The sequence below is a fragment of the Bufo gargarizans genome, chromosome 8 (genome assembly GCF_014858855.1).
Source record: "Bufo gargarizans isolate SCDJY-AF-19 chromosome 8, ASM1485885v1, whole genome shotgun sequence".
Taxonomy (NCBI): domain Eukaryota; kingdom Metazoa; phylum Chordata; class Amphibia; order Anura; family Bufonidae; genus Bufo; species Bufo gargarizans.
Window position 1 is genome coordinate 71,870,727 of NC_058087.1, and position 21,184 is coordinate 71,891,910.

Consider the following 21,184-nt stretch of genomic DNA (forward strand, 5'->3'; position numbering starts at 1 on the left):
TAAATGGAGCTTAGCCCCGCCCAGGCCAGTCGATACTAGTCGTTATGTAACTGGGCCAGCGGTAAACAGTGAGACGGCAGCGGCGCTCCGCCTTCTCAAACAGCTGATCAGCGGGTGTCCCGGGTTTTGAACCCCCACCAATCAGATGCTGATGATCTATCCAGAGAGTTTAAACAAACTGCAGAACCCCTTTAAGTTATAAACTGATAGATTGAAATGATTAAAATAATTTGGCACCAAAACTTTTTTCACAACAACAGCAGTCAAACCTCTCTTTCATATGCGGTAGAAATGGTAAAAACAATAAGTTAAAATGAAAAAGGCCTAGAGAATAAGGGAGTCAATTATTAAGCTAAAATACGCCTATATTTGGTGTATTTCAGGCGCAGATTGCAGCGCAACGGAGCCTCTTTATAACTTTGGCAGAACCACTGCTTAGGGGTTTATTTAGACCGGCGTCTGAAACTCCTCTTCAAACAGCTGATTGGGGGGGGGGGGGTCCCAGGTGTCGGACCCCCACAGATCAGATGACATGATCATCAATATAAATCACTGCACAACCCATTTAAGGTATTGCAAAATCAAAGCCGGATACTTAAGAGTTTGGGTAAGGCTCGTTCACATGAACGTTTTCTTAATGTTCCATCTATACGGGCCGTTTTTTAGTCAATGGGTCCGAATAAAAAACGGAACACATACAGAATGTACTCCGTATGTCTTCCATATCCGTTCCGTTTTTTCTGAACCATCTGTTGAAAATGTTGTGGCCAGCTCAATTTTTTCTTTGTAATCACTGTATATTGTATATGCCATATGGAAAAACGGAACAGAACAGGAAACACTACTGAAACAAAAAACGGAAAAACTGATCCATTAAAAACGGCCTTCAAAACACTGAAAAAGCCATACGGTCGTGTGAACGACCCCTAAAAGCTAGTGGGGTGGGGTATATTTGGATTGTGGTGTGTAAAAACAAGTGACAGGTTCCCTTTACTGAATATATGTTAGCTGGGGCAGCTGGGTAGCAATTTGGCTACATGATTACAACACTGCATTCAGTTACCATGTAGACACACAGATCTGCCTAAGAGCTGTGAGTGTTCAATTAAGAATAGCTGAAAGGATTATTCATTTTACATTTTACATGATTTAGGCCCCTTTCACACAAGCAAGTATTCAGCGCGGGTGCAATGCGTGATGCGAACGCATTGCGCTCACAAGGAATCCGAACCCATTCAATTCAATGGGGCTGTGCACATGAGTGTCGGTTTTCATGCATCACTTGTACGTTGCCTGAAAATCGCAGCATGCTCTATATTCTGCGATTTTCACGCAACGCTGGCCCCATAGAATTAAATGGGGCTGTGTGAAAATCGCATTGCATCCGTAAGCAAGTGCGGATTTGATGCGCCTTTCACGGATGGTTGCTAAGAGATGTTGCTGATATACCTTCAGTTTTTTATCACGCACGTGCAAAACGCATTAAATCACATTGCACCTGAGCGATAAAAACTGATAAACGACTGAACACAATTGCATACTAAACTGCTTGGAAATTGCTCATTTTTCACTGAACGCGTTTGCAACGCACCCTCTAACCCGCTCATGCTCGTCTGCAAGGGGCCTTAGGGTTGACTTCAAGAAAAAAGATCATGCAGCACAAGCTTCACCATTCAGACTCTTTATGAATTACTTGTGGCTTTTATCTGGCTCTCTACACAATACAGTAAGAATACTTAATAATTGTGATTTCTGTATGCAAAATGAAATAATTGTGATCTCACCTGTTTTCTGGCACTGCAATATCTTCTCGTGGATTACATCTGCTCCCTCAATCAGCGATCGGCTCTCTTGTATCATCTATGAGACGAAACAAACACACAGGTCCATCATTCTGGACATTATCCTCCCAGACAAGCAGCAAGATCACAATACAATTCTTTCATCTGGCTTTATAGAACTAAGAAAGAACTAACACGGGTGAAGTAGACAGAAGCCAAAAAGACTAATTTTGAGGGTAAAATGCAGATATGGAAAAATATATAAAGCGGAGCTATCTTTAAAGGGGTTTTCCGAGATTTTGATACTGATGACCTATACTCAGGTCATTAGTATCTGATCGGTGGGGGTCTGACACCCGGGACACCCACCGATCAGCTGCAGAGTGCTGCGACCTTCTCTGTGCTCACCAAGCACAGCGCCATACACTGTATAGCAGCTGTGCTTGGTATCGCAGTTCTGCACCATTCACTTCTAAGGGGCTGAAAGCAATATTAAGCGCAGCTGCTATACAATGTATGGCGCTGTGCTTGGTAAGCTGCGGCACTCACAGGAGTACCGGTGCCATATTGAAAAATGCCCATTCAATCTCGAGATGCTATTTGTATCAAGAGATGCAATATAAATTAACATCACGGTGGTATAAAACACCTGTCTTGTTACATAGAATAAATCCAGATATTCCTGATCGTTGTTGGAGATGTGGAGGAGAGATAGGGACATACACTCATATCTGGTATAAATGTCCTCTAATTGTTCCTTTTTGGGAAAAGATTAACAAAATTGTTAATGAGGTTTTTAAAACTAAAACAAATTTTTCTCTACATCTGATTTTGTTTAATTGGTTTGATGTGTGTCATGCTGATATCAAGTCAGAGTTATGTATGCTTTTCCTCAATGCGGCCAAGATACTAATACCGAGGAAGTGGTTGCAGAAAGAACCCCCAACGCTGAAGGAGTGGTTTCTGGAGGTCAAGAAAGTACAGAGTTTAGAAAAAATGAGGTGGACTTTAGCCCATAATGTGCAAAGATTTGAGGACACATGGGAAAAATGGACTTCATATCTGACACCAGAAAAGACAAATTTGTTATTAGGGAACTGTGTTTAATTGTTTATTTGTGTTTATTTTGAGTTAAGTTAAACATACCATTCTCTGTTTCTATGTTTCTTAGAGGTCTGTACATAGACAATTTTCTAAAAAAGGTTTACTAAATTGCTATTTTGACTGGTAATCATTATCTTCTCCTTTACCTGTTTTTCCTTTACCTTTCCTTCCCTCCTTCCCTACTCTTTCCATGTTTGTCCTATTTTATTTGTTCATGTATCAACGATGTTACTATTTAATTTTTATTTTATTTTTCTCTATATGGATATATATGTATATTATTTTTCAGATATGTAGAGAAATCTTTACATTTATTAATTTGGAGTGATGTAACTCCACAGTATATATCCTTGAAATAACCTTAAAAATAAACAATTTACACACAGGAGCACCGGTGCCTTCTCAAACACCTGATCGGCGGTGGTCCTGGGTATCGGACCCCCACGATCACATACTGATGACCTATCCTGAGGTTAGGTCATCAGTATCAAAATGTCAGAAAACCCATTTAAGCATGTGTCCACACTGGGCATATAGCTTTGGATGTTCTGCCACAGAACTGCAAGCAAAAAATCCACAGACTTTTACAGCAGCAAAGTGCAGGAGATTTGCTTCGTATTCACCCATTGCATGAAACATCTGCATGGAAACTGGCATGCAGTGATTTTATCTGCAAAAAATACACATGTAACGCATTCTGCAACATATTCTTTGTTGATTATGCTGAAAATTTGCGGCAAAATCTTCAGCAGATTTTTCTGCTGCTTTACATATAACAAGTGGACATATGTAAGGCTATTTTCCCAAAGTGGATTGTCCATATGGAATTTGGTGCAGCTTCCAGACAAAAATTCGCATGAAAACCCACCCCCGTAAAGGTACGGCCACAGTTTTTGAGGCAGATCTGTCTGCAAGATTTTTTTGCCAGGGTCAGATGTAAGTTTAAAAGGAATCAGAAATTTAAAGGAAGGGTTTATAATTCTCTTCCCTGGAAGATCCACTTCTGGCTTTGGCTGGAAATCCTGCAGTCAGATCTGTCTCAAAACCTCATCCAAAAAACTGTGTGGCTGTACCCTTAATCTGCCTTTCATTGTGATCAATAGGAAATCTGCTCTGTAGTTCATAGATTGAAAAAAAATCCACATCTCCACATCACGGAAGATAATCAACATGTTCACTCTTGGTGAACCAAAATCCACTTCATATGGAAAGCCACATAAAAAAGAAAAATGCAGATTCCATTCCTAAATTAAAATCAGTTTGCTAATACAACTGTGTAATACACCGACTTACCGGATATATCCAACCTAAATTCATCATCTGGCATTTCATAGATATGTATAAGAAGACTTCTAGAACAACCTGGTTGTGATGACAATCTGTTACAACCAGGCTATCTTTCCATTCCTTTAAATCTATACTATAAGATGTGAAATGGACAAACTGTAAATTGAGGGGTTCCATCATATACTGAGAACATTCCAAAGAGAGAATATCCCAAATTACCTTACCTGTCTTCTAAATTTAAAGATTTTTTATGATGCACATAGAAACTCAAATAGCTGCAAATAGACAACTTTACAACTCAGACCAAGCCATTTGGCCCATAGGAAGGCTAGGAAAAAACCCTGGAGAAAATTCCTAGAATCAAATTAAACCTGTAATGCTGTGGGTGTGGCCCCAATATGCCTACTGAATGGATCTGCTTTGGGGCTACTCCTGAGTATGTTGTTAAGGTGGACCCTAGTTTTCACGTTGTGTGGGGATCTAGACTTTACTGTAGGGCCACCAACTCGCTACCGCTAGGAGTAAGTCTCCATTTAGAGGCTGCTGACCCTGGCTGGTTAAGAGATACAGATGTGTTGCACCAACGGGACGACAAGAGTATGGACAGTGGGCAAGCCAAGGTCAGGATTGACAGAGTTCCAACAGTACAGCAGTCAGGCAATAGGACAGGGCAGGTGGCATAGGGTCAATACAGAGATCAGGCTGGGGTCAGGACAGTCAGCGCAGAGTCAATCCGGTAAACAAGCAGAGGTTGGGCACGGGAGGTCAGAACAGTACAGTGCACCTTTGCAGGACTAGGCAAGCTGAGAACCTATAGGTCAAGCACCTTACCACCTAGACCCATTTTACAGCATGAAGCCCAAAACAGACCCACACACAACCTAATAGGATGGTTTTACAGACTAAGGCATTTCTGTGTCTAATTAGACACATGTAAGGGGTAACCAGTTAGTTTCAGTATAAATAAAATGACATTTACAGACCCTCCAAAAGGATCATGCTCATGTCGCACTTACAGCTAAACATTTATATATAAGTCTTGCCGTGTACTATTACTTTGCCTTGGCAACGGACAAGCAAGAACCTGAGATGTAAGACTCTCTTGCATGTCTGCATCAAGTAGACCCCCCCCCCCCCCCCACCTGCACTTTCAGTGTTAGGAAACGCATGAAAATTCATCAACTGAAATGGACTTTGCTGCCGATATTAGAGATAATGTTAAAATATTTAGATTAAAAGACACAATTAAATAGAACAGACTTCCGTGGAAAATTCCAGGAGGCATCTTTTGTAGGAATGCTTGTTCTCTTGAAAAATCAAGTAGTTCTCCGTTACAAGGGAGATGCCCCGGAGGCTCTGGTATAAACACTTTGCTTTGTTATAGTAAAGATGTAAAGGTGCTGGAGCCTCTGAAACCAGCTCCCGCAGAGATTTCACTAACTGGCATGGTGACAGGATCCAATACTGATTAGGAGATGGAGAAATCTGTAGTGAAATTAAAATAAAAGCTGGTGTGAAAAGAAACAGTTTAGGTTTTCATTGATTACACCGTTATAGATCAGTTCTACATGGGCTGACGGGCTGATCAATAGCGGCTACGTGGACAGGAATGACTGTGCTATGGAGGTGGGTGTGGAACCACTGTGTCAAACAACAGATTTGGCTTTGGGATACTAGTAGGGGATATTATCCTGGCAATCTCCTATTTTTAACCCTTTAAACCCTGTACAGGGATCTGGACTTCACTGCAGGGGAACCACCAGGGCGCAACCTCCTTGAGTACTCCCTGTATGATTGACTGCTGACCAACTGAGGTCAGGGCACCGATGAAAAACACAGAGAGATCAGGCAAAACAGTAGTCAGCGACAGGCAAAGTCCAGGGCAGGCAGAGTACATGCAGCATGGTAACCGGTCCAAGGTCAGGGTGGACAGCGAAGGGTCAATGCGGCGGTCAAGCACAGGTCAGGTCAGGCAGCGGAGGGTCACACTCCAGGAAATGAGCAGAAAGTCAGTACACAAGCAGACAACAAAAACTGCACACCTTCGCAGGATACTAGCTAGCTAGGAAACCTATTGCTAATGCACCCTCCCACAGGGGAAGGTACCTTGAGGCTGGGTTCACACCTGAGCGTTCTGAAAGGAGCGCTCTGTATGCGCGATTGTACTGGCGTTTACAATCGCGCATACAGAGACAAGCGAACGCCCATTGTCGCGCGTTCCTGAAAGTCTATGTACGGAAAAGCACGACAAAACGCCCCAAAGAAGCTCATGTACTTCTTGGGGCGTCGGACGTTTTACAGCGCAATCGTACGCGCTGTAAAACGCTCAGGTGAGAACCATTCCCATAGGGAAGCATTGGTTTCTCCTTGTTGAGTGTTTTACAGCGAGTAGGAACGCGCTGTAAAACGCTCAGGTGTGAACCCAGCCTAAGAAATACCCAGAGTTAACCATCCACAGGCTGAAGCAGATTAGGGTGCACGTGCTGGCCCTTTAAAAGGCGAAGAGAGAGTAAGCATGCCATACAGATAGAAAGGGCCTTGCCGGCAAGAAGGCTGCAGTCTGCGTAGAGGGACAGGGCAACCCTGTCAGCCGTGCCTGCCGGGAAGAAGAGAGCAGGAGGCAGGTCCAGGTTGCTAAATTACAGAAACTTTGAACTGGTTAGTTAGGCCTCTTTCACACGGGCGTTGCGGGGAAAATGTGCGGGTGCGTTGCGGGAACACCCGCGATTTTTCTGCGCGAGTGCAAAATATTGTCATGCGTTTTGCACTCGCGTGAGAAAAATCGCGCATGTTTGGTACCCATGTTTGGTTAGGTGTTGTGTAGATTGTATTATTTTCCCTTATAACATGGTTATAAGGGAAAATAATAGCATTCTGAATACAGAATGCATAGTAAACCAGCGCTAGAGGGGTTATAATAAATAAATAAAATATTTAACTCACCTTAGTCCACTTGTTCGCGTAGCCCGGTATCTCCTTCTGTCTCCTTTGCTGAACAGGACCTGGGGTGAGCATTAATTACATCAACAGGACCTGTGATGATGTCACTCCGGTCATCACATGTTCCATCACATGTTCCATCACCATGGTAAAAGATCATGTGATGGAACATATGATGACCGGAGTAACGTAATCACAGGTCCTGTTCATGTAATTAATGCTCACCCCAGGTCCTGTTCAGCAAAGGAGACAGAAGGAGATGGCGGGCTACGCGAACAAGTGGACTAAGGTGAGTTAAATAATGTTGGTTTTTTTTAACCCCTCCAGCGCTATTTTACTATGCATTCTGTATTCAGAATACTATTATTTTCCCTTATAACCATGTTATAAGGGAAAATAATAATGATCGGGTCTCCATCCTGATCGTCTCCTAGCAACCATGCGTGAAAATTGCACCGCATCCGCACTTGCTTGTGGATGCTTGCGATTTTCACGCAACCCTTCTATGGGGCCTGCGTTGCGTGGATTATCGCAACGCACAGAGAAGAGCATGCTGCGATTTTCACGCAACGCATAAGTGATGCGTGAAAATCACCGCTCATGTGAACAGCCCCATAGAAATGAATGGGTCGGTATTCAGTGCAGGTGCAATGCGTTCAACTCACGCATCGCATCCACACGGAATACTCGCCCGTGTGAAAGGGGCCTTAGGCAACAGCGGCTCAGACTATTAGTCACTTGTCACAAACAGATTTAATCCCTTACTTCCTCATGACCGTATTCAATTAAGTAATAGGATGTCATATTGATGGCAGGTAGGGATGAGCGAACCCATTGTAGTTCAGGTTCGCCGGGTTCAGCCAAACTTCCAGTCAAAGTTCGGGTTCAGGACCCAAACATGACCCTGAATCCCATTGAAGTCAATGGGCACCCGAACTTTACTTTATTATTTTCCGTAACATGGTTATATCGGGATATAATGCAAAACAATATCGCCATTTAGGGGTTAAAAAAAACCTCACCTCATCCACCGTATAGTGCTACAGCAGCTTCTTCTATCTTCACTGAACAGGACCTGGCAAAGGACCTGCGATATATGTGATGACATCACCACGTGGGAGAGTGTGGTGACATCCTCATTGCGGTATATAATCACTTAAAGACTTCGTACAAGCTAGTCTTTATCTGCACATAGTGTACACTGTGTGAATCAGAGCGCTGGGTTCCAAAAGATATGTGGTTAATGTCAGTGCTAGTACCGAAGCCATCAATGTGAATAGTGTCAAAAGTAACACCATTTCATGGTAACAACAAAAGGAAGACCTTTCACAAACCTCCATGCGTTCCATTTAAATTGCCTACAATGGCAGAGAATTCTGCTTCTTCCCATGAATATCTTAAAAAATTGCCATCTCTTACAATAGAAACAGATGTTGGAGATAGGAGCCTGGAATTATCCCATTACACGATGAAGATGTTACTCTGCATCAGTAAAGCTACTTTGCTGAGCACAAAACTGGTGATAACCGTCTGGAACCAAATGTCTTCTGTTAGAATATGGGAATGTGTCGTTTAGGCCAATATTTTAAAAAGAACTACAATTTGCTTGGCTATCATCTGAAACATAGTCACACTCAGTAGGGATGGGGGGCAGGTGAAACGTAGGATGAACCAATAGTAATAATATAGGCTGTCTCACAGTATTTTTGCATTAGTTTATTAATATACTAAATCAATATAAACTGACTTGGTGTCAGTATCAGCATACATACATAAACAAATGTGTATATAGGTATATAAGTGCGGAGCTCACGCACAAACCTAAATATCGGAGTGCTCCTAGGAATGAGATCTAATGGCTGAAGTTAGGCTGCAAGGGGTAATCTATTGAACCGCTCAAATGTCCATGTTTGTAATTACCAATTTGCCGAATAGTTGGAACCAAAGGTTCAAGATTGTCCTTGTTGTAGTTTCCCACAAGGGGGACTCTGTGTTTAAATGTCGTCTGACAAATAGTGACCACACTTTCTCCGATCTGCGGGGCTCCACTTACTTGTTCCTTGCGGAGCAGACCATCAGACCCGCTCGCTCAGGGTCTGCTCCGCAAGGAACAAGTAAGTGGAGCCCCGCAGATCGGAGAAAGTGTGGTCACTATTTGTCAGACGACATTTAAACACAGAGTCCCCCTTGTGGGAAACTACAACAAGGACAATCTTGAACCTTTGGTTCCAACTATTCGGCAAATTGGTAATTACAAACATGGACATTTGAGCGGTTCAATAGATTAACCCTTGCAGCCTAACTTCAGCCATTAGATCTCATTCCTAGGAGCACTCCGATATTTAGGTTTGTGCGTGAGCTCCGCACTTATATACCTATATACACATTTGTTTATGTATGTATGCTGATACTGACACCAAGTCAGTTTATATTGATTTAGTATATTAATAAATTAATGCAAAAATACTGTGAGCCAGCCTATATTATTACTATTGATTTATCCCTTTTTTCAGCTGGTAACTGAAAGGCTGAGCTCCAGTAGTTTGCTGGTGGAGCCTTTTCTAATTATTTGATACTAGTTGAAACGTAGGATGGTTTAATTATTAGAAATATGTATATTTAAAAGGATGGAACATCCAATTAGTATTAACCCATTTAGAAAGATTAATGGTGACAGTTTCTTTGTTAAAGGGCATCTGTCAGCAGATTTTTCCCTATAAAACTGGCTGACCTGTTATATGTGCACTTGGCAGCTGAAGGCATCTGTGTTGGTCCCATGTTCATATGTGCCCGCATTGCTGAGAAATATGATGTTTTAATATATGCAAATGAGCCTCTAGGAGCAACAGGGGCGTTACCGTTACACCTAGAGGCTCTGGTCCCTCTGCAACTGTCAATTAAAATGCAAAGGGTGCAGCAGTTGCAGAGAAAGCACAACCTCTAGGTGTAACGGCAACGCCTCTGTTGCTCCTAGAGGCTCATTTGCATGTATTAAAACATCATATTTCTTAGCAATGTGGGCACATATGAACATGGAACATCTGCAAAGTGCACAAATCTGCTGACGGATGCCCTTTAAAACCTAGCATCCTCTATGACAGTGGAGATGTAATCCTCTCTGTTAAGTGTACACTACTATAAAAGTATGTATATATATATATATGTATATTGTTAGGGATCGCTCTCTCAGAGGGGGTTGTACTCACAGACGTCTTCACGGACACCAGGTTTAAAGGGGTTGTCTCACCTCCTTATTTGCAGGCTTCCTCCTGGCTCTTGGGGCCTCGGTTCCCTGCTTTCTTGGGGGCGGAGCTGAAGGTACAGTGAGCAGGGCAGGTAGGATGCAACCCTGCCCCTTGGTTGTGCGTACGCGCACCTTGTAATTCCTATGAGCTTGTAGTAAAGCTCAGATGGGGTGGATGGATTGGGAGTGACTGCACATGCACAATTTATATGTGTGCGCTTGCTCCCGTGAAACCCGGCTATAAGATCAGCCGGTGATAGGGTTTCTGTGCGCCTGAGCGTAACCCCTAGAAATTAGCATGGAATTTTGGGCACTATAAAGAGGAATAAGATGTGACTGAGGCAAATTGGAAAATTGACCTATATTACAGAAACCATCCTAGGACTACAAGGAAGTGATTAAATGGTGATTACTGAGGTGAGACAACCCCTTTAAGGTCCAAACGGTGCATTTATTTGGCAGAATTCACACACCAGCACAAACAAAGCAAAAGAAACACCTGCCCGTCTAGGCACTAACTAAACAAATATGACGTGTCTCTCTGACTTACCTATACATCACAGTTCACACACTGTGTCTGTCACCGCCACTTCTGTGAGAAGGTCTGACAGACGTCCTTTTCTACCTCTTGCATGATGTTCTTTGTTTTGGTTTCACTTTCGCATCTCATTTCCTTCTCCCAGGTGTCACCTATTTAGACTAATCCTCTTTTCTTTATATTCCCTCCCATACTGCCTGACTTTGCGGTTTATACTACTTCCTGGATTGAAGTGTTCACTGCTGGAGACTTCTGCTGCTGCTTGTTCAGATAAGTCCTTTCATGTATCGTGTTTCCTTGCTGGCTTGATTCTAGGTGACCCTGACTCCCTCCGTATGAAGTGCAGGGAGCCGGTGGTCATGTCCCCTCACTATTATAGGGTTTTCAGGTGTCACACAGTCTAGGTACGTGGGCATGCAATCGTCTACCTCTGAGACCCTTGTATGTGCTTAGCAGTCAGGGTGAGCTGTTAGGGTTTTATAGGGGTCACCTATATGCTCCTTAGTTTGGGATCAAGCCAGTCAGACTTTTATTCATAACTTCCAGCTATCTGCAACATCATTCGTGACAGTTTCAGGTGCGGCTTTCTCAGCCCAATAGTCTAGCAGCCTCTAGGCTGTAGCAAACACGAGTCACCCAAATTGCAGGCCAAATTCTCCCAGCCTCGTGTCCCCTCATCCTAGCCCAGCTGAGACCACACTCACAGTTCCTGAGCAGCACTCTGTTCAAAAGTCTTCTCTCTCTCTCTGACTGACAGCCTGGAACAGGTTTTTATTTCCCCTTAACAATCCCAGATGACACCTGGAGATCTCTCAGGCTTAGGGGAAAACAGGCCTTGGAATGGGGTGGACTGGGGAGTTCCCACTACCAAGCCTACCTTCCCCAGTCTAATAAAATCCAGCCCATGAACTACGAAAGAAAAAAATATATATATACAGATCTTACAATATAGATTTTTTTTTTTTGATTGACAGCTTGTCCCTATTGGTTCATCAATTTATAGGGGTATTCCTATGCCGCAAACTACCAGGATACGCTACACCGTATCTCTTTGTTATCAGTGTCTAACTGCCAAGGCCCTCACCAATCCTGAAGGGCAACTCCACAGGGCTTATTTAGCACTCAGCTTAGTTACTCCCTGCAGGAGCGTTCCTGGCCACCCGCTGGGCATGAACTGCAACATAGCTCCATTCAAGTGAATGCGGCCATGCTGAGTTACCCTACAAAGACAGTGGCCAGGAGGGTCACTACAGATGCATTAACAAGAAAGGGTTGCAGCACTAATGCCGATCCATTCTCTGCATTGGTCAGTTCCTGACAGTCAGAACCCACTGAACAGAAAGTGATGGTACTTCGTAGTGATATTACATTAATTTCTGTGATGAGAACACCCCTTTAACTACTGCTTGTACACTGAAGAAGTAGGAAAATACTGAAGCTAACTAGTTTCAGCTGTTTCATCCTGGATAATATTTAAAATGAATCAGTCACCAGCGACCTCCCTATCCAACTGTTTGCATAGACACATAGCGGTGGTTCACCTGATTAAAACGCTGTTTTTCTTTTGTCGATTCGAGGCTTCGTTCCCGAATTATGACACTTTTTCATAATATGCAAATTTGGCTATTGTTGCAATGAGGGGGTCACCATTGCTCTTGTAGCTCCACTCATTTCTATAGCCAGCCCTCTCAATTGCTGCTTTGATTGACAGGGCCAGGCAGTGGCAACACAGCAAGGGAGGGGCTGGCCACAGAAAGTAGTGGAGCTTGGGTGCAACAACAGCAACGGTGACACCCTCATTAAACCAAAGGCCTAATTGGCATATTAAGAAAAAGCATAATTTATGCAGGAATGGATCAACAAAAGAAAAACAGCATTTTAACCAAGTGAACCACAACTATGTGTCTATGGACACATCTGGATAGGGAGGTTGCTGGTGACAGAATCCCTTTACATAAAATTTGGCAGACATGAAAGTCATTAATTACTGCAGATAATAGTGCAATTTCATCAATTATAGAGAATTATTATGTTAACATTTTACTTTATCTTCACCATGTGTAGGTTCCTGTCCTAAAGAGATCGCATTGATGTTGGTGGACAGGCACAAATAATTTTGTACAAAATGTATTTGCCAAGAATCCCACATTTATATTGTAGTATCAGACTTAGTACATGTTGTATAGTGAGTATGGCACAATTGTATTTACTTTATTATTTGTGTTTGCGGAGTGCTGTTGTATTGCGTTTGTTTTTGCGCTTTCAACCATGGTGAGGTGCACCTGCACACTGGGATGTGCTGACTAACCCACATTTCTTTCTTTGCAGTACCTTCACCATTGGTTTCATCCACAACACATTGTCCATAACTGAGGCCTGTACAAATCGTTGCCAAGTTTAGATTACAACTCTAAATGGAGCCAGTAATGGCACATACGGTTAGGTCAACACAACTAGGTTGTGGCGCCACTTATGCACTTTTTAGGTACCCTGCAAAGACAATTTAAAAGGGAACCTGTCATTAACTTTATGTTGCCCTCACTGAGGTCAGCAAAAAATAGTGACAGAAATGCTGATCTCAGCGGTGTGTCACTCATGAGCTAAAAGTAAGTGGTTACTGAGAACCAGCATCATAATCATTGCAGCCCAGGCCTGGAAAAGAGTCAAATCTACTTGAGAAGAGTCATGGCTATTCATATACTCCTGCTCTCCCACCCATCAGCTGATGCTTGGCAGTTCTCTCCTAGAGAGAAAGGGAGAAAACTAGGTAGAAGACTGTCAGTCATCAGCAGGTAGGCAGGGAGAGCAGGAATTTATGAATAACCATGACTCTTCTCAGGTAGCCGTGACTCTTTTCCAGGCCCAGTCTGCAAGGATTGTGATGTTCTCGGCAACCACTTACTTTTAACTTTTAAATGACAAACCGCTGAAATCAACTCACCTTTCTCTACTTTATGCTGCCATTAGTATGGGCAGAATAAAGTTGATGACAGATTCCCATTAAAGCTTGGAAATCTCTTGAGTTTTTGACCCCCATATTTAGAATAGTGCTGTCCTTGGTAGCTACATAGCATCCTCCCAAGTAGTTACAGCAGACCCTTTCCCCAAAACTAGTTGTAGCAGGCACTCCTCTTATTCACAGTAACCACAGCAGCCCCACAAAGAGTAGTCAAAGCCGGCCTTCCTCTCTTCCCCAGCAGTCAGCCCTCCTTCCATTACTAGGCCTCCTTCCATTACTGATCACCTTCCTCAGCAGTCCATTATAGCCAGTCTACCCAGTCTACCTCTTCCCAGTAATCACAGCAAGACCGTACCTTCCACCCGAGTGCTCACTTGTCTTTTACCGTTTGTGCTGGGAGAGAAAGAGCTTGATTCAGTCATTGACAGCAACTAGCTCTATACACGTGGCAATGGTTGGAAGCACTTATGAAAGTACAAAAGACACAAATGTACAAAACATGGTGACAAGGGATGTCCGATTTTCATCCAGCCCACAGTAACAAAATAAACCGAAACAAGTCAGTGAAAGTAACATGCTACAGCATAGAGACAGTCCTTTAATAGTTGATAGCACTGTCTCCTTACAATTGACCCAAATCCATATTAGCAACGAACTGTGAGGTTCTTCTAAAACTAGTTCTAAAGTCACTGGAGATGAAGTGATGCATAAAGTAGAAAATGCTACAAGCACACAGCTCCATTCACAGGCCGTAGCAAATTCCTTTGACATGAGACAAGTGTAGAAAAGCAAAGATTTCTCCCCGCTGTTGGTTTATACAACATAATTACTGAGATTTCCGCTTGTAGAACGAATGTTCCATGAGATATATTTCCTTTTTATTCTAAATGATCCCCAGACCCCAAAGAGGAACATATATAAACACAGCACACAAATAAATATGTAAAGTTAATGGCCAAAGGCCTAACAAATCTCCTGACATTCTTTAAAGTCTCCTGCTGGCAGTCTAAATGAGACCCGCCTGCCATAAGTGTTGGTTTTTGCTTTTTATTTTATTTTACTTTTCACAAATCCAATAGTAAAGACCTGTCAACGAGGTCTTCCTTAATTTTGTTTCATGAAAGGTCCACAGTAAATGAATGCATCATGCAGCATATTTTTTATATTCATTTCTCATTATATGGCAGAAATACTGTATGTATTTGGAGGAAGGAGTCTAGAGTACTCAGGGGATGTGCATTTAAACTACAGCATGTACCATGTCAATATACTGCAAAGTACACATCATCGGCCTCCTTTCTGTACTAAGTACTAGTAAAAAGAGCTATTAAAGTCAATAAGGTCACTAAAGTGAAGGATGTGTATTGCTAGAATACGCTATTGGTTGGATCTACCATAACTTCCAGGAACTAGCACTATAACTAGCAATATAGCTCCTTCACTGATTTTCCATATACAGCGACGCTCCTCACCAGCAGGGAACTACAATATAGTACCTTGTATTTGAATAGAGCTTTGATGCAGTTCCCTGTATAGCAGGTGTTCAGGAAGAAATGGAGAAGTGACCTCAATCATTTCGTTTTCTGGATCAACAGGGGTCCCACTAGTGAAGGTTCGGCTTTCATGAGCCAAAGATAAAACTACACAGTTGATATGGAAGTGCTGATATTGCAATTTCCTAATATAATTCTGAGATGAGATACTAAAACAGGATAATGCTGGGGAAATATCCAGCTAATGGCAGGCTGCTGCTTATAGCACTCATGGTCCAGCTTACAAAACAGCAGTCACAGGCTGTCCTACTACCAAGAGAATAGAAGCAGCAGCCATATTCCAAAAAGGTGCACGTTTGCCTCCTCCAGCAGGAGTGGTCTGGGAACTTAAAGTGGCCCTGGAAAAAAAAACTAAAAGTAGACCCATGGGGGAGGGGGGGGCAACACAATTAGGGTTCATTCACACCTCCGCAAAATGGGTCCGCGTCCGTTACGCAATTTTGCGGAACAGGTGCAGACCCATTCATTCCGTTCCGCAAAAAAATAGAACTTGCCGAACTAGCAATTGCGGACAAGAAAAGGCATTTTCTATGAGAGTGCTGGTGATGTGCCGTCCACAAAATGCGGAACGCACATTGCCAGTGTCCGTGTTTTGCGGATCCACAATTCACGGATCCACAAAACACATACGGACGTGTGAATGGACCCTTAGGCAGGGTCAGCAATACCATAGCGCAAAATACAGTCTCATCAGAACCATATACCACAGTGCAGCACAATATATTGCCGCAAAAGCTGTCTCTATGTGGTGGCCATCAGTAGATGCCATTTTCTGTCTTCCTCTTCTAGTTGTCTCTGATTAAGATAAGGAGAAGGCAGCTTAGCAGGTGAGATGCAGGACCCAGAAGTTGAATTCAGAAAGCCATGATTGGTCGCTGACAGAGAATAGAGTTTGGGTGGCCCCCTGGGTATCGGCCCACCAGGAATTTTCCCTGTAAGGTCTATAGCCAATCCGCCTCTGTCTTCCAGAAACCTTTCTCAGTCATATGTCTACAAGGAAGCAGTGCCATTGACTTATTCAAGAATTACTCCTCCTCATAAAGGAAGACGTGCCAATAATAGGCATATATTAGTGAAATGACGTGCAAAAATTTCATAATATGCACACCCTAAAAAAATGATCATGGAAATGGATCATTACTGTCACAGGGAGCCCTGTAGTAAATTCTGGTTTCAGCTAGGTAGTTTTGCAACAAACTGAGTCACCCTTGCAAATCTTCTGCATATCATATACATGGGGAATGAAAACTTGTCGACTTAGGCCTTGTTCACACAAACGTATTTTGCGTTCCGTATACGGGCCGTTTTCTGCGTTCTGCATACGGTCTGTATACGGAACCATTCCGTTCAATGAGTCTGCAAAAGATGTGGACAGCACTGTGTGTATTGTCCGCATCCGTTGCTCCGTTCCGTGGCCCCGCAAAAATTACAAGTCCTGTCCTATTCTTGTCTGTTTTGTGGACAAGAATAGGCATTTCTATAATGGGCCTCCTGTTCTGTTCCGCAAATTGCGGAAGGCACACGGGCGGCATACATTTTTTGTGGATCTGCAATTTGCAGACCGCAAAAAACAGCACGGTCATGTGCACGAGCCCTTAAGGTGATGGCCCAATGCATGGGAGCCCAAAAGACAAGGCCTCTGGGAACTGCTGCTGCATTTCACAATAAATGATGTAGTTTGTGTATATGATTGCCAGCTAGTAATGAAATTCCATACTGCGATGTAGACATCTGTGCATGCCAATAATGCTTCTTCAAAGACCTCCTAATAAAGTGAAGTTTTTATTTGGATGAAGTCCGGTGTTGCTGACCTACTTCCTATGCTGATAAATCGTCTGCCTTGCAGGAAGGTTGTTTGAGGCTGCAGCACCCAGCAATCATGGAACCATTACAGCGTAGCATGCTCAGACATTTTTCTCTGCATTGTTTTCTATGCACATAAAGCCATTATACATAGCGGAAAATGTCTGCCTGCAATCTCACGGCGTATACTGGCTAATACCGTGTGAGTCTTCCACTGTACAATGTGTCATAAAATGATTTTGCTGGCAAAATAATGAAAACAATTCTCTCTCTTCCAGATGGAAAAGACTGTAGTCTAACAATGTTTAATGGCCCATAGCATGCTATGAAAATCATTTTGTGCTTGTAGCACATTTATAATGTTTCTGAAAGGTGATGCTGGCAGAGAGAGATGCTTGTGTAATCTTTAGGCTGGAGCGAATCGTACTTGTATGCAGTCTCCATTACCACAGTCTGTCCCGTCTGTCCTCTCTGTACTTCATGTCTCCTCATGAAATCCATTCACACAAAGATTCAGCTAAATATCATATTAAATTGTATTCAGGATCATAATCCCTGACAGTCAGAGCACAGAGGAGGATGAGGCAGCTCTTTACCTCAGTGATGTGAAGTAACTTGTCCTGCTGTGTGATTAGGACAGGTTTTGTGTGTACTAACAGGACGGCAGTCATTTTGTATCTCCTAATCATTGCTCCCTAGACAAAATGAGACATTATAACTAATGAAAGGTATTTGGAATATATTTATAATAAAGTAATATTTAAGTATTTTCATTTTCTTAATTCCCGGAGAACCCCTTTAATTGTATTAACCATTTTCAGGCCCCCGCCGAACATGTATAGTGGATTGTCAGGAGTCTTAAAGATTGTGCTGGCTTGTGAGTGCAATAAGCGCAATAATACATAGTCGAGGCTCAGGGATAATGTCTGTGATCAGCGGTAATGCAGATCGCGGACATTTAACCACTTAGATGTCATGGTCAAATGTGACCATGGCTTCTGTGAGCACTAAAACCACAGGTCGTCTTCCCCTGGCTAAGGCTACTTTCACACTAGCGTTGTTTGAATCCGGCGTTCAATTCCGACACCGGAACTGCCCGCCGGATCCGGAAAAACGTGTGAAAACTGATTACATTTGAATCCTGATCAGGCTTTCGATCACAATGGAAAATTGCATTGGAAAAAACGGATCCGCCATTTATGGACTTTAACTTTTTTTTCCTATTTTTCGGGTTTAACATGCAAAAGCCGGATCTGTTTTAACTGAACACACGGCGCCGGATCCGGCGTTAATGCAAGTCAATGGGAAAAAAGCCTGATCAGGCGTTCAGTCAAAGTGTTCAGGATTTTTGGCCGGAGGTAAAAATACTGCATGCTACGTTTTTCTGAAAAGCCTGATCAGCCAAAAAGACTGAACAGAAGACATCCTGATGCATCCTGAGGGACGGACTCTCCATTCAGAATGCATTAGGATAAAACTGATCAGTTCTTTTCCGGATTTGAGCCCCTAGGACGGAACTCAGCGCCGGAAAAGAAAAACGCTAGTGTGAAAGTAGCCTTAGATCAGGGAAGGCAGCCTGTACTAGTAATAGGCCAAGGCTTGTACAAGGTTTACGGGCTGATTATTAATATACACCAATGCAGGCCTGTAGGTGGCAGCACTACATTGGAAAATACTAACTTAATTATTCTTTAATGCATAAATATGCATTATAGAATACAAGATGCAATCCAATGATTGTATGTTATAGTCCCCTAGGGTGACAAAAAAAAGTTTTAAAAAATAAAAAAAATATATAAAATTTCAAATCACCCCCCTTTCCCTAGAATATAAAAATAAATAAATAAATAAATAAATAAATAAAAATCCTGGACATCGTTACATCCAAAAATGCCGCTACTATTAAATGATAAAAATATTTATCCTATATGGCGAACGACATGACAGGAAAAAAAATGGCTGATTTGCCATTTTTGTCACTTCACCTCCTAAAAAAATTGAACAAAAAGTAATTTAAAAAAGTCATAAACACTCCAAAATGGCTTAAATCAAAATTTAAGATCAGCCTGCAAAAAATAACCTCACACACAGCTCCGTAAACATAACTATAAAATATTATGGGAGTCAATATATGGAGATTATAAGAATACAGTTTTTTCTAAGTTTTTATTTTTATTCAGTATAAAAATACAAGAAAAACTATAAAAATGTGGTACCACCATAATCATACTGAACTGGACAATGAAGATAGCAGGTCATTGTTACAGCATAGGCACTGCCGTAAAAACAAAACCCATAAAACTGTGGCAGAATTGTGCTTTGGTTTTTTCAATTCCATCCCATTTGGAATTTTTTTCCAGCTTCCCACTACATTGAATGCAGTAATGGTGCCATTAAAAAAAAATTATGGCTCCAAGAAGAAAGGCAGTCAGACGAAATGACGAAATGCAAAAATGGAAAATCACATGGTCCTGAAGAGGTTAATAGGGCTGAAATCAAAGCTGTCTTTCTAGTACGACATTTATGGCATATAGATAGGCACGCCATAAATGTCAGATATTTGCAGATCCCAGAGGTGGGACCCACAGCTATCTCCAGAATAGAATCCCTTGATCCCTGACCCACCTGGTGACGCAGCTGCTGGCCACCACATCCCGGTGGTCAGTATGTGTGTGACTCTCGCCATTTACTTTTGGGCGACAGAAACAGCTGAAAACTGCTGAGGTATGACTCCACTGGTAATGAATAAAAAAAGCCATGAGGACGACAAGACCATAAGCAACCACCTCTCCATTGATTGTGTGCCTGAATACAGAGGCCATCAGCTGCCTAACTAGGCAAAATGGGGTTTCGGGAGGACCCCCATACTAGAGATAAGTGTGGGTCCCGGAGGTGACCCCCATGTTTACCAGGCATTTATGGCGTATCCTACAAAAAGGCCATAAATGTCTAAGATGGGAATTTCCTATGAATACATAATACATAATACATACACTAACTAGACAGTTAAATTATCTCATTAAATTTTGCATATAACAAATTAAAGTAAAATAAAACTTCTGCTCTTTTCATATACCTAGTGCAATGACTTTTGGTAGATGCTCTATATTAACTAACATTCATTGTCTAAGTTCTGCAGAGCATCCCACAGGCGGCCTACATCCTGGAAGCGACCTATCTACAACTGTATTATTTAGACAGCAAGCATAACACTCATCACAAAGCTGTCATCGGCTCATGCTGGCAGCCCTGCGTGTGTGATGTGTGCTTATAGAGCAAAGAAGAGACCAACGTACACTGTATTTTTAGCTGAAAGGGATGGGGAGAGCGTCAGAACTATTTCTAGAACGCCTTGTTCTCCACTGACACAATTAGTTTGCCCTCAATGGAAACAAATAAATGATAACGTGAAGCTAGAAGTATAAAAAAGAAGACCTAATTATATCGGGGATAGAGGCACAGCTAGTCATCGAATGGTTTACTTTGCCACTTTATTAAAAGAATTACAGTCCTGGAAAACCTATTTAGGGTCTAATCACACGTCCGTTGTTTCTTTCCTGATCTGTTCCGTTTTTTGCGGAACAAATCTGGATCAGATCTGGACCCATTCATTTTCAATGGGTCCTGAAAAAATCGGACAGCACAATGTCTGATTTTTTTTTCAGGACCCATTCAAAATGAATGGGTACAGACCTGGTCCAGATCTGTTCCGCAAAAAACGGAACAGATCAGGAAAGAAACAACGGACGTGTGAATGGACCCTAAAGAATAACTTTAGCTCCCATTCCTGCTTGGACTGGTTTTAGTTCAAATTTACCTGATTTGCAGTTTTCTCTTATCCCCCATGCTTGAATCCTACTTCCTGGTTTGTCACGTGACTGCTGTCTAATCATGCCTTAGGGCAGCGAGATTTCGCCTGACATCACACCCCTTCTTCTTACCAATGAGGCTTCCTACTTTACAAGGCTCCAATGC

The 21,184-nt window shown here is 42.4% G+C and overlaps 1 protein-coding gene across 1 annotated transcript in view; it reads right to left on the bottom strand.

The window, feature by feature from the left end:
- The window catches only part of PLCL1 (phospholipase C like 1 (inactive)), a 310,610-nt gene that overhangs the window by 76,301 nt on the left and 213,125 nt on the right, over window positions 1-21,184 (bottom strand). The window contains exon 4 of the mRNA XM_044304764.1: window positions 1,785-1,860. Coding sequence (XP_044160699.1) covers window positions 1,785-1,860 — 76 coding nt within the window. The remainder of the gene's footprint in view (window positions 1-1,784; window positions 1,861-21,184) is intronic.